At 40.2% G+C, this 14,335-nt stretch overlaps 2 protein-coding genes across 5 annotated transcripts in view; one reads left to right on the forward strand and one right to left on the reverse strand.

The window, feature by feature from the left end:
* The window catches only part of LOC125111096 (alpha-1,3-mannosyl-glycoprotein 4-beta-N-acetylglucosaminyltransferase C-like), a 65,671-nt gene extending 65,044 nt beyond the window's left edge, over positions 1–627 (reverse strand). Inside the window, exon 1 of the mRNA XM_047752917.1 lies at positions 501–627. The gene's annotated coding sequence lies outside the window, so the exon portion shown is untranslated. The remainder of the gene's footprint in view (positions 1–500) is intronic.
* On the forward strand, positions 596–12,808 carry TMEM183A (transmembrane protein 183A). Of its 4 annotated transcripts, none has more exons than XM_047752906.1 (9): positions 629–828; positions 1,025–1,114; positions 1,918–2,085; positions 4,780–4,939; positions 5,885–6,065; positions 8,474–8,554; positions 9,189–9,305; positions 10,100–10,255; positions 12,042–12,808. In XM_047752906.1, the coding sequence occupies exons 1-9, from the start codon at positions 720–722 to the stop codon at positions 12,225–12,227; spliced, it is 1,248 nt and encodes a 415-aa protein (XP_047608862.1). In that variant the 5' UTR covers positions 629–719; the 3' UTR covers positions 12,228–12,808. The 4 variants fall into 4 exon arrangements, with proteins under 4 accessions (XP_047608864.1, XP_047608862.1, XP_047608863.1 ...); XM_047752907.1 differs by having other exon boundaries at positions 4,783–4,939; XM_047752908.1 differs by lacking the exon at positions 9,189–9,305 and having other exon boundaries at positions 596–828.
* Positions 12,809–14,335: the final 1,527 nt, after the last annotated feature.

A 14,335-nucleotide genomic window follows, 5' to 3' on the forward strand; every position in this document is an offset into this window, starting at 1 on the left:
TTATTTATCCTGGTGACACTAGACAAGGATCCTGCTCCCTCACAGTTCTATTAACCTTCAGTCTGCGACTGTTTTCCTATCTCAATACAAAGGGAAGACACCATCCTTTCCTCATCCATCCTTCTAGTATTTAGTTTGGTGGATGGTGGTAAATCAATAAACTTTTAAGAACCCCTCCCTCAACTTTGAGAATTCAGAAATTTTATCTTTTGTATAAGAAATTGGAGTTAAGACTCTTAAAGACCCGTGTTGGACTAGCAGGAGGTCTATGTGGCCTGGGAGATGGAACACGAAGATGAAAATATATGTGCTTTTTGGGGGTACTGAAGTGAAATTGAAGTGTGGACAGCAGCAGCAGCAGCAGCAGCAGTGAAACCTGGGAGACCTGACTGTAAACTCAATTCTAATCAATGCGGATGTAGGTTTCCGGTCTAAGACACCAAATCATCTCACAAGAGGAAGGGCAAAACCCCACACTGCCCAAAACAGCAGCCACCTACCCAAAGAGAACCCAGACGCAGGTTGATCCGTAGCCGCTGGATGATGACGTACTCCCCAGACCAGATTGGTGATTGGTTTCTGAAGAGGGGCGTCGGCGGTCAACGCGACGTGGAGCCCTAGCCGAAGTCCTCGCGAGAGCTGCGGTCTCCGGAGGGGATGGCCGCGGAGCCGGGCGGACTTGGCCCTTGGCTCCAGGATCCTGCTCCCTGGCCCGAAACATGGCCGGGGGTCCTGGCCCACTAACACGGCCTCGCCCCGACACAGTCGCCATGCCCAAGAGAGGGAAGCGACTCAAGTTCCGGGCCCAAGACGCCTGCTCTGGGCGAGGTAGGGAGGGGGCGAAAGCTTTGAAAGCCTTGGGGCTGGAGGCAGGTGGGGGGCAGGACAGCGCCGTGGCGAGTGCTTGCGCTCCTGCGACCGGAGGGCGGCCAGGGCTGGGGACTTAGAGTGAGCAGGAAATCTCGGTGGGGAGAAAGCTGACGAGAGAAGGCATCCTCCTTTGAGGGTTGGTGCTGTGTTTCAGTGACCGTGGCGGATTATGCCAACTCGGATCCGGCCGTCGTGAGGTCTGGAAGGGTCAAGAAAGCCGTCGCCAATGCTGTTCAGCAGGAAGGTAGGCTTCCGACGAATCTTTTAAGACTCAGGCAGTGAAGAGAGAAATTGGTGTTTTATTTTCCTGGGATTCCTGCCTCGGTATTTTTCTTGCAGTCCTTTGGTCTCTTCCTGCAAACGTGTTTGCTCTTCTAGATGGTTACTCATATATTCAGGGAAGGGGAAATATTACCAAGAGCAGTAGCAGTTTCTAGAGCAGAAATATTTTTTTTCCATCTTTCCATTAAAAAATAAAATCTTTTTAAAAATAAAATAAAATCTTTAAGGAACTCTTCTGTGATTTCCACTGCATTCGTCTGGGTTATTAATCTTTTTCCTGTAGTTCACATATATTCTCCATTTAATTCTGCAATTTGCTTTTTTGTGTAATAACCTTGAACTATTGCTTTGCCCATGCTTCTCTTACTTTCAGCTTCTTACTTGAGGTTTGTGTTTTTATGATATGTAATGTCTTCAGCCCAGGAATAGGGTTGAATTGGACTTAATTCGTCTCAAGCATTGCTTCTCAAAAGTTATGCAAATTGAAAATAGCATTGACCTTTTACTTTTACCTTGCAGAATGGAAGAATAATTCACTTTCTTTCTTCAGGTCTGAAGCAGTTTATGCAATTTTGGAGTCAGTTTGCCCATTGCTTTCCAATTTTTTTGTACTTAAGCTACTCTTTAAAAAAGATTCTCAGCTTTCTTTAGCTAGCTTTCAAACTGCTTTTGCTTTTTTTTCCTTTTTCCTTTTCCTCATGGATGCTGATATCCTGCCTAAGCCATGGAACTCTGCCATTTCATTCTCTTCTTACTTTCTTCTAGTAAAATCTCTTTGTGGCTTGGAAGCCTCCCAGGTTCCTGCAGTGGAAGCTCTTTCTGGGGCTGGTGAGCCTTGTGACATCATCGACAGCAGTGATGAGATTGATGCCCAGGAGGAAAGCATCCATGAGAGAACTGTCTGCAGAAAAAAGAAAAGCAAGAGGCACAAAGGTACAGGGCCTGCTGTCTTTCGGATTATTAATCCTATCTGTGGTAATAACTTGAAGTCATCATTTTTTCAGTAGCATAAGAGGTAATACCAGTGGAGAACCAGAGTTGGGATCTTAGTAGTGAGACAGGACTTTTATATACCAGGGAATTTTATTTATGTCTAAATTTGAGAGGAGAGGAGATTGGTAATAGCAGATTTCTGGAACTGTGAACTTGATTATAGTGGCCATTCATTGAGAACATGTCATGATCGGGTAAAACCCATGCAGCAACATGAAAACAAAAAGCCTTTGCATTTCTGGATTTCTGAATGGGTAAAGAAGCAGAGTTGTGACAAGATTTTTTTCCAAATATGTGAATTGTATATGACCAGTTTCATTTCAGCTAAAGTTTGATATTACGGACTTCTAAGTACTCTGCAGTTATTATAATTATCTTTTTTTTAACGGCCACTCCTGCGGCATATGGAGATTCCCAGGCTAGGGGTCAAATCGGAGCTGTAGCCACTGACCTATAACCACAGCAACACACAGTCCAAGCCTTGTCTGCGATCTGCACCACCCCTCACAGCAACGCCAGATCCTTAACCCACTGAACGAGGCCAGGGATGGAACCTGCATCCTCATGGATGCTAGTCAGATTCGTTTCTGCTGAGCCACGATGGGAACTTTAGTTCTGCAATTATTAATATCTGTTTTATGTCTAGTAGGTACTGTAGAAAATAGAAAAGCATGTAATATTTTTTAGTGGCAATAAAACTTACACAAAGGAAAGAAAAGTAAACTAATAGTATATGATGTGCCAACCCATCATTCACTGGTTGCTCCAGACTTAAGGAATCAGACTCTCTTGGGATGGATCCCAGAATACCTACTCTTAAAGCTAAAGTGGTTCTGGAATTCCTGCTGTGCTGCAGTGGGTCAGTGGTCCACCTGGTCTGTGGGGGTGCCAGTTTGATCCCCACCCTGGTGCAGTGGCTCAAGGATCCAGTGTTGCTGCAGCTGTAGCCTAGGTCACAGCTGTGGCTCGGATTTGATCCCTGGCCTGGCAACTTCCATATGCTGTGGTGTAGCCATAAAAAAATAAATATCCAGGCTTCATGTTAGCTGTTTATTGCACTTGGAATACTCTTACTCTTAACCTATGTCTATCAAATTCTTTATGTCCTTCATAGCTTATTTCCATGAAGCTTTCCTTTATTGATTCCATTTCCTATGTTCTGAAATTTCATAATTATATGTAGAACATTGACTTTTTTAATAATTAATGAATTTTGTTCCTAATGACAGGAAAATTTTAATAACACTATACTTTGCAAACGTCCTTATAGGTCTCAGTGGAGGAAATTCTGACAGTTGTTTGCCGTCTCTTTTAGAGAGAGATTTAATGTGGGAGAAGGGGATCCTAAATGTGGTAGATGGGGTCTTAAATGGTTACTGGAGATTTCAAGAAAGCATGGGAACCAGAAAAGAGGATGTTGTCTTAGGAGTATTGCTCTCTGTTATGAAAAGGCTAACATAAGAACCTGATTGAGTCATAGATTTGCAGGAAGTAGTTAGAAAAGCAGAGGCAGCTTCAGGGAGATAGATGTAAGAGCTTTTTGCCCAGGAAACAGAAAGAGGAAAGGTGAGTTTTGCATAGTTCTGTGACTAAGTCTCAACAATTAGGGTTAGCCCAGATTCTGGTGTCTTTACGGAGTATGAGTTTTAATTCGAACCTGATGTTTATAGTGGACCTCAGGGTCAGGAGAATTAACTCTAATAAGGTCTGAAGGAGGAAGAGGTAGATATACATTGTCACGGGAGTATCTCTGAATACTGGATGCTTATGGCCAGAATCATAGATCAAACTGACAAATAAGGAGAAACTAGAAGAAAAGAAACATGTCTGCAGGCATTTATTGAATATTGAAAATACTCTCTAACTTACCTTTTTTTTGTTTTTGTTTTTTTACTTAGTTTGTACTTTCAGATTGCCTCATACCATATTCAAATCAGACTTTTGTTTTTTCTGCTTTTAGGGCCACATGTGCAGCATGTGGAAGTTTCAAGGCTAGGGATCAAATCGGAGCTGCAGCTGCTGGCCTACACCACAGCTGCAGCAACAGGATCCTTAACCCATTGACCAAGGCCAGGGATGAACCCGAATCCTCATGGATACTGGTCGGGTTTGTAACTTGCTGAGCTGCAACGGGAACTCCCAACTTTTGTTTTTTAAATGACTGAAGAAAATATTTGGCAGATGGGGACTGCAAGGGAAATCAAAGGCAGAATTTATAGTGCAAAGGTGGAATTTGGTGTCAGAAAACCTGGGTTCTGTTTGCACTGATTACATGCAAAGTTCTGTTTTCTTATAGTAAAATAAGCACAATAATATTTTCCCTGTTTCCATTGAAGAATTACTAGATTTGAATGATATAATTTATGCAAAGCTACCTTGGAAACTTCAAAATAGCATGTAAGTAGTTGTTAAATAAAGCTTTAAGGACAAGACCTATCCACTTGGGCAACAGGAAAAAAAAAAGTTTTCTGCAGCTATAATGAGCAGGAAATGAAGAGTTTAAGAGACTTCCTTAGACATATTTAAACCAATTTCTTAGCTGTGCAAGCCCTGGGAGAATTGAAATGATTGAGGATCTTTATATATGTGTAGAATAGAAGCCAAAAGTTACAGGTTTTTTTTTTTCTGTTTCAGAAGACCTGGACAGGGCTGGAGGAGAAGAGTATCCCATGGATATTTGGCTCTTGCTGGCCTCCTATATCCGTCCTGAGGACATTGTGAATTTTTCCCTGATTTGTAAGAATGCCTGGACTGTCACTTGCACTGCTGCCTTTTGGACCAGGTTGTACCGAAGGTGCGACCACAGAGAACTCACTGTGTTATCTGTGTGGCTGATTTCATTGCTGTTTATGATTTGGAGCTACTCCCTGGATGGTGACCTCTTTTCACTTTCTCTACTGCATGCCTGGGCTTGAGCCTAGATTTGGACTTCTTGAGCTCCTCTTTAATTTAAAATTGGTATTATTAATTCATCCAGGTAATTGTCTTCCCTATGGTCGCCCCCTCACTACTGTCTAGTATCTACTTTCAGCAAAAGTGAGGTCTTAAAAAGAACTGTTTTTGACTTTTTCCAGAGATTTATCTTAGCTAGAGCTTTCAAAAGCTGTAGATGCTCATCTGTGTATCTTTCCAACTGAATCAGCTGTTTCTTAGATTTGCTAGTCAGTCATCTTGAAGTTTGATATAGTCTTTACGTATAGTTGTAGTGGTGAAGAGAGAGTGAGTGATGTGATGAGTAAGAGGGCTAACTTTTGATGCTGACTGCAGAAGTGTAGTGAAGATTGTAAACTGTCAGTAAGGATGTGGTAGAAGGGGACATTGAGCTATCAGGGAGTAGAGAAGTTTCTGAGACAGTGACAAGAGAACTTGGTGGGTCTTCCCTAGTGCAAGTTGTTTGTGAGCAACTAAAGTATATTGTACTGGTATCATTTCAGAGACTTACCCTTTTTTAGAGTGAAATGGTGAGGATTTAAAATCATTAAATGAATAGAAAAGTGTAGGATTACAAGATATATGCAAATTGGGTTTTGCATAGCAAAGACACAAAAGTAGCTAAGAGGTGACAGAAATGATGATTTGTGTGTGTGTGTGTGTGTGTGTAAGGACACTAGGGATAAACTAAATACCAGCCAGTGAAATAGTACACTAAAATTTGACCAGAGCCCAGGAATCCTAGGAGACTGGCCTAGAACAGAAGAGAGAGGTCAGTTATTGGTAGGAGTAATGTGTTATGTTTCAGGCACTACACGCTGGATGCTTCTCTGCCTTTGCGCCTGCGACCAGAGTCAATGGAGAAGCTGCGCTGTCTCCGGGCATGTGTGATCCGATCTCTATACCATATGTATGAGCCATTTGCTGCTCGAATCTCCAAGAATCCAGCCATTCCAGAAAGCACTCCTAGCACATTAAAGAATTCCAAAGTAAGTGAGAATTAATGTTGGGGTTTAACAAATGGACTCTTACATGATGGGCCTGTTATCACGGCTTGTTTCCAGCTTTCTTAATGGTTAAGGCTAGGGCTGTAGGTACCAAGCTGCTCAGGGACTAACGTAAATTTTCAGGCTTAGGGGTGTCACTTCTTCAAGACATTCCTGCTGTGCTGGGCTGGCTTATGTTATCTTTACCTTAAAGCTTTCATGCTTTTAGCGTATTCCTTATTCTCTTTATTTTAATTTATTCTCATGCCTTGTACATTTAGAAGGTTTAGATGGTTTGATGGTTTGGGCTAGGAAGATCACAACTCATTGGTGGGTGTAACTATAATTCTTAAAAGGTGCTGTAAATCATGATACAAAGATATAAAACTAATTTTCTAATAGGACCTTAACATCTGAGATTCCCCTTTCTCACTGACCTTCTTAAAAGATTCTGGTGTAGACTTCTTAAGCATTTGCTAAATGCCCACTATTGCCAAGCTCTGGGGTAGGTTGTTTCAGAGACTGTAAGGTACTCTCACTCATAGACTTTAGTGCTCTAAAGTTCTTCCTGTGTTCTGGAACATTTCTTCTTATCTTGGGATTTCCCCAGTAGTTTATATTCATACATTGTATTCAAGTTTTGGGCATTCTTCTGATTGGTAAATAGGTCTGTGAACCTTTGGTCCATTCTCTGCTTTTCTCCATCATAATGAAATATCTAGTGAACACACATTTACCAAACTAGACTAGTTTAGGCAAGTTGATGTCTCGGCCTTTTACTCATTTAACTAATACTATCGCCTAAATGTTGTATCTTTTGAGTTTGTGAGTAATTTTTATTACTCTGTTTCTACTCAAAGTCTGGTGTTCTGTAGCACTTCTCCATTCTCTTTTTTTTTGCTTGTTTTTATGCTTTGGATGTTATGTAAATGATTCTTTTCCCCTAGTTCAGCTCTAGTGTGATAACATTCTCCCTGATACATATTGATTTAAGGGTACTGTTGATTTCAAGACATCATGGTTCCTTCCAGGGTTGCAAACTGAGGTGGTCAGGGCCATTGGCTGAGTTTAAATTAATGTTACACTAACCAATGGATTTAGGGCAGGATTAGAATGCTGGGTGAGTAGAATTTCATCCCTTCTCGTAATATGAGTGGACAGTGTGTCATTTCACATTTATAGTTTCCTCCCCCTAGAACATTTGATCATATCCAGTTAACTGTGGTGAGGCGGGGATCGTCCCAAAGCTAACCATGCCAGGTATGAATCAGTTGCTGGGAGCAGAGCAGCATTGGGCAAACTCCTCATGCTTGACACATTCTGGCGGCTCCAGTGCACAATGCAAGTGCTACTGCCTAAATCTAAAACACCGTGTCTTCATATTCTTGTAACTGTCTATTAATTTTTGAAGTGGCCTAAAAAAGGTGGTGATAACTAAAGTCTTAATCCAGATAGTAAGCCTAGGCCACCTGGCTGCTGCTTTTGTGCCTGTTGGAGATCTTCTGTAGAGGATGTGGGACCTGCAGTGGCAGGTGTCCCATGCATGGCCTTGCTACAATAACCACCATCGCATGGCATTCAGGAAGTTGCCAGCATGCCTAAAGGAAGTTGTCCCATGTTCCTGGACTCTACCTCTTCGTATTTGATTCTCCCTCTCTCTCTTTTCAGTAGCATAGCTTGTGTGGGACACTGGAGCCGTTGTGTTGGCAACAGAAGTGTTTGCCCCTTAAAGCCAAGCCCATTATTTTTGATGGAACAGCAGGACGTACAGGGCATGTCTGAAGGGCAGGACAGCTGGCACGGCGGACGACCCACCCCTTATCCCCTGGGAGGTACTTAACTTCTTGTTTAACCCTAGCTGTAGCCTGACTTTCCTTGAGGGGGCTTACTCTAGACTGAATTCAGCTCAGCTCAGTTTCCATACCTGCTATCTGCTCCCAGAAGGTCCTGAGTGGTTTGCTCCTATTACAGGGCTGGCTGTCTCTTGCCTGCCTTATGGCTTTGTTATCATCTTGTCTGGTGGCTACTGGCTGCCCTTATATTTTAAAATAGAGGAGTGACCTGCTGAATCAGAATGCCCCAGTCTCTAGAGACCATGTTTCTGTCTTTAAAGATGAGAACAATAGGGGTTGACCTCAGTAGCATCTGAGGTTGACTTATATTGGTACTTCTTCTCTTGACTGCATAGCCTTGAGATTGTCTCTTCTCATGTTGCACTAGTGTCAAATTGGGGAAGAGGGGGAGGGGTGAGTGTGTATCTGTGCCAAAGCAGAATCTCAGCCCTTGGGACAGTGGCTGGCTTTAGAGCTATCAAGCAGAAAGGTTTTGCTGTTTTTTTTTTTCAATCTTACTTTGATTTTTTTTCTTTTCTGTCTTTTATTTATTTAAATTTTATTTTTATTTTCTTACAGTGCTTACTTTTCTGGTGCAGAAAGATTGTTGGAAACAGACAGGAACCAATGTGGGAATTCAACTTCAAGTTCAAAAAGCAGGTATGTGGTTTTATCACCTTTTTATTTTTTAGGTAACATCTTGTTCTGAATTCATTAAACATAAAATTCTTACATTAAAACTTATAATGATGCCATGAAAAGAAAAAAAAGAAGGAACTATTTTATATAAAAGAGACCCAAAGATTTAATATCTTAATGCATAGAGTAAACCTTGACTGGATCTTGAATCAAGGCACAAAGAGCTTTAAAAGACATTTTTGGTATAATTAAAGAAATGTGAATGTACTGGGCATATTAGATGATATGAAATTATTGTTAATTTTCTTAAGTGTGGTAATGTTATTGAGGTTATATATGTGTGTTTATTCATGTTGAATAAGGATAGAATGACTTTGCCTCCCCCACCCCCAAAGCTCACATGATTTTATATATATGTGTGTGTGTATTTTATATAAAATAAGAGGTGAGGGGGCAGAAAGCACATATGGCAAAGAATCAAATGGTAAAGTCTGTACAGGAGTTCATTGCAGGTTTTATTAATTTTTCTGTGTATTTAAAGTCTTTAAAAGTGTGGAAAAGGGGAAAACTTGGTACTGACATTATTGCCTGAAATTTTTTGTTGTTCAAAGCAAATGTATTTATAAACAATAATTCATGTGGTTTTATGTCTGAGGCAATTTGGAGAAACCATGAGGAGAGAGACTGCCAAGAGTCTATTTATAAGAAGAGTAGATATTATTCTGACTTGTCTCTGCGTTTTGCTTGGACTATACCTGAGATCTTAAACACAGTGAGGATCCATTCAGCTTCTTTATCTTCAGCAACCTCATTTCTGCCATCTGTCTCCCCTGCTTAGTATCTCACTAAGGTTCCACGTTACAAATGAAATTAATTGTCCCTCACTTGATGACATTGTGTTCAGATAAGTTTATAATTAAATCATATTTTTCCATTGCTTTTTCAAAAACACAGTTCTAGGGGAGAATTTTGGCTCTGATCATTTGCTTTTAATAAGATGTCCACAATCTATGATATCCATTAGATACTGGTAGAGTCCACCATACCACCTTTCTGGGAGGGGACTGAGGGGCAGTCTTCACAAGTGTATGTAAGCTAAGACCAGAATTGCTGCAGGAAAGTGAATGCTGAGAATTCCTCTAGCTTTGAGACTTGTGACTCTTGTTTTATGGTGCCTAGAATTAGATGGCCACTTCTGCTTCTCATCCCTTTTGTGCAGCAGATGTTCTTTGGAGTCTGACAAGTCACAAGGTATTTGTGATCTCTCAAACACTGGGAGGCATCTGATAGGGCTGTAAGTTTCCACTTCTCGCTAGATGGTAGGAAACACTGTCTAAATGAAACATACACCCACTGTCACATTTCTTATCCAAATATGTTACCACTTTTTTCAAAGGGCAGATTTTCCTTTATCTGTATAGAAACTGTTATGCATATGAAGAGAGAAGAGATGACAGAAAATGGATTTCTATAGCTTTAGTTAAGCCATAGTGTTTTCATTGGTGGAGTCTTAAAGCCATAAACATTTCCTCTAATCAATTTAAAGTAATTCTTAATTATCTTTAGTCCCCTAGATTAAAGAGTAAGTGTATGGGAGGATTGCAGCCTCCCATTCAGTATGAAGATGTTCATACCAACCCAGACCAGGACTGCTGCCTACTGCAGGTCACCACCCTCAATTTCATCTTTATTCCAATTGTTATGGGAATGATATTTACCCTGGTAAGTGGAGACAGGATGTCATCCTTAGCTCTTTCATAGACTCTTACTGTACCTAGTATTTGAAAGAAATTTGTGAATTTAACTACTGAGGAAGAAATCTTTGAAGAATCATTTTAAACAAAATCCAAAAGCAGACCTGTATATTAGAAACATACAGATTGGTGGAGAAGTTAATTATGTCTGAGCATATTTTACTTCTGCTTCCTTCTCTATGATGAACAGAATGTTTTTGCATCTCCTGGGTAGTGTTCATTAATGTTTGAGAAAAATTATCCTATTAAGGTTAATCATGAAGCTATATATGTGCCAGGACCTTGAGGCATGCATGTTGGTGTCATAAGTGGAGTATTAAAATATAGTGTGACCAGTTCTGTCCTTTGATACTCTGACTATTCTAGATTCAGCTAAGAATTAGATTAGTAAACAATAGATATGCCTCTTGTGTATTTTCCATACTTTTAACATTTTTAACTAGATCCTAGGCAACTGCAGAGTTCATGCAATTTATCTTCTCTGTATTTTAGACTTACATTCAGCAATATATTTCCCCCTTAACATTGAAAATAGCTTTATTCTTTTTTTAATGGTAAAATAAATAATGCATACTTCATGAGAAGAATTTAAATAATACATAAACACATTGAAAAAGTAAAACTGACTTAGACTTACACTATCCTATAATAGCAGTTAACTTAGGGGGAACTGTTCTTTAATGTCTCTGTTAAAATATATACATGTACACCCCCACCCTCTTAAATAAATTTGTATAGGAGTTCTCAGTGGGTTAAGAACCCATCTAATATTCATGAAGATAAGGGTTTGATCCGTGGCCTCACTCAGTGGGTTTAAGGACCCACCGTTGCCTCAAGCTGCAGTGCAGGTGCACAGACATGGCTCAGAAACTGCATTGCTGAAGCTGTGGCATAGGCTGGCAGCAGCAGTTCCAATTCAGTCCCTAGCCTAGGAACTTCCATGTGTCACTGGTGTGGCCCTAAAAAAAATAATAATTTTGTATAATTGAGATTATGTCAAGTATCTGTTTTTATTGTAGGCACCTCTCCTTAAATCACATTAATGACTTATATACGCATACTCCATATACTTCATATTCATACAGTTCTGCAGAGATCTACATAAACATATTTAGAGATTTGTGATTTATCTTACAAACAAATGTGATCAGATGTATGTTTCATGCATCTTGCTTGATTTGCTCAACGATATCTCATCAAAATCCCTTCAAGTCATCTCTTAGAGCTCTAGCCCAATTTTTAAAAATCACCATTGATGGTAGTCTATGTGCACATCCTAATTTATTCAGCTTTCTTTTTTTTTTTTTCCTTTTTTTAGGGCTGTATCCATCGCATATGGAAGTTCCCAGGCTAGGGGTTGAATTGGAGCTGCAGCCACTGGCCTACGCCACAGCCACAGCAATGCCAGATCCAAGCCATGTCTGGGACCTATACCACAGGTCACGGCAATGCCTTACTTAACCCACTGAGCGAGGCGAGAGATTGAACCCACGTCCTCATGGATACTAGTCAGGTTCATTAACCACTGAACCACAAATAGGAACTCCTCAGAGGCTCTCTTTAGCACAGTTTAAATACATGAAGCTAAGAAAAGTTTATAAAAATCACCCTTAATTTTTAATATCTTTGCAAAGGTGCCGGTGGTATAATTTAGGGATTATTTTGTGGCCTACTCCATGTCAATTTTGTTTGAACTGTCTCATAGGAAAACAAGGCTGTTTAATTTGGGTACTGAATTTACTTTTCCTTCCCAGTTTACTATCAATGTGAGCACGGACATGCGGCATCATCGAGTAAGACTGGTGTTCCAAGATTCTCCTGTCCACGGTGGTCGGAAACTGCGCAGTGAACAGGGTGTGCAAGTCATCCTGGACCCAGTGCACAGCGTTCGACTTTTTGACTGGTGGCATCCTCAGTATCCGTTCTCCCTGAGAGCATAGCTATTGCTTCCTGTCACTGAGGGCAGCCCTGAGCTAGGTCAGGCAACTTGTAATCAGAGTCCACCTTGAAAGGGGCAGCTGGATTGTATATCTGGTCGGTAATGCACATGCTCTTCAGGTTTCTGGGGCTCCTGCTAGGGAAGGAGAAGGATTGAATCAGTAAGAAAAACAGCTATAATTTACAAACATATTTTAATGTAAAATTTTGCATTTGAAAGGAAAAACCTGACCCTGTTTTCTGTGTTAAATCCCATTTGGTGCTACTGAGTTTGTTGTTCTTTATTCTTTTATCCCAGCAAAAATGGATGATCTCGCTTTAGGGAAAATTAAACTCGTAAATCTCCAAACAAAGAAATTCCATCATTCCCTTACGAATCAGAGGAACCTTAGAGGCCTAAAATTGTTGCCATGTTGCTTCCAATTTAGCTGTCCCTCAAATTCAGTGAATATTTTCTCTTCTCTCTTTACCCTCCTCCAGAAATAAAGCAGGTGACAGGGTTTTCAGAATACATGAGATTGACTTGTGTATCTTTCTTTAAAAATAATTTTTGAACATTTGTCACATAAATATTCATTTGCCAGTTGTGTATTCTTGGCTTTTCTTGCATGAAGCTGATAGTAGTGATGATAATGATTTTGTGCCTTTTGCACTATACTAGAAACTTTTCAGAGTATCTCTAATTCTCACAGTTCTGCAAGGTAGGTGACACTCTTCCCATTCTCTAGCTTAAAACACTGAATCAATGACTTACCCAAGGCCATAGTATCCAATAAATGGAAGAGCCAGGATTCTAACCCAGGTCCTTTTGCTACGCCACGGTTAAAAAGGTCAGTCTCATTCTTGTGGTAGATGGTGGCAAAGCGGAGTAGGCAGAGTGTACATAGATTAAAATAAGAAAGAGGGGTGAGTAAAAAGTTGATTGTAGTATCCTTTATTCCTAATCAGCCTAAAACGTATATAAGATTGATGATTCTTTTAAATATGTGTTTCTAAGTAAAATATAAAATAAACCAAGCAAGTTATTATAGGAAGAATAGTGATATTTTCATTGAATTGTTAGACATTTATCATGCTGACGATTGTTTTTAAGAATGCATTCCCAAAAAAAAAAAAAAAAAAAAAGAATGCATTCCCATGTTGAAACCAGACTCCTGCATTATAAGAATTTAGTAACTTTCCTGTGCTCTGCCTTGCCCTGTGCTACCTGGGAGAGCCCGGCTTTTCATCCCTGCAGAAATGCCAATGTCCTCTTGGTGAGAGGACTTGCTCTAGCTGGTGTACTCTGAGAAGAGGGTCATGTTCTTGTTTTGTTCTCCTAACAAGATAACCTTATTGCTTGTTTTCCCCCAACCTGCCCTCCACCCAGATTAGCTACTCTGAAGCTGAATATTAGCTAGATATTGCCATGAGGTGGGCATTAAGACAGTATTCTTTAAACATGAAAATCTCATGGCCGCAGTTATTTTCATGAGCCAGACTGCTTAAGTTAGTGTGTTGTTTTTTCCTTTCCGTTCATTCTCCCTGCCCCCTCCTATTTAAAGAATATTCTTGGGAAGCATCTGCTTAATATTGCTGCTAACAGCTAGCCTTACCCCACACTGCAGGTGGTAGTAAAGCTGTTCACATAGACAGTGAGTCTGGGTCAGTGAAGAACAGAATTTGGGCATTTAAATGATAAAAACAAAAAGCCAGGACTATTAAAGCACTTTACAAATCTCTATAATCAAAAGTTGCCTCTTTGAGGCAGAGGAGAGAAGCACAGAGCCCCTAGTTCCCTGAACAGAAGATGCCACAGAGCAGAAGGGAGTTGTCTTGGTGGATTGTATGTCCCACATTTAGGAGTTATTTTTTAAAAGGATGGGGGAAGTGAAATAAATTTAATAATTGTCTTAATAATTGTGTTCTGACTGAACTTCCTAGTTTTTGCATCAAACTCCATATTATGATGATAGGTGCAATATTAGATGTTGCCTCAGCTGTTCTCTTAGTATGATATTGACAAACATTAGGAGAAGTATGTTATCAGAGATTATGATGGCTTTAGCCTTTCCTCTGCATTGACTTTTCTAGGATGATTCCTGCTTTATTAGTGGAAGGATATAAAGTA

This window comes from Phacochoerus africanus, chromosome 11, assembly GCF_016906955.1.
Source record: "Phacochoerus africanus isolate WHEZ1 chromosome 11, ROS_Pafr_v1, whole genome shotgun sequence".
In the NCBI taxonomy this organism is placed as follows: Eukaryota; Metazoa; Chordata; class Mammalia; order Artiodactyla; family Suidae; genus Phacochoerus; species Phacochoerus africanus.

What these genes read in the sequence shown, in the direction of transcription:
- TMEM183A (XM_047752906.1), top strand. Translation starts at nt 720, where the DNA reads ATGGCCGGGGGTCCTGGCCCACTAACACGGCCTCGCCCCGACACAGTC. An exon ending in AGACGCCTGCTCTGGGCGAG is followed by an intron (nt 829 to 1,024) that starts GTAGGGAGGGGG and finishes GCTGTGTTTCAG; the next exon opens with TGACCGTGGCGGATTATGCC. An exon ending in TACCTGAGATCTTAAACACA is followed by an intron (nt 9,306 to 10,099) that starts GTGAGGATCCAT and finishes AATTATCTTTAG; the next exon opens with TCCCCTAGATTAAAGAGTAA.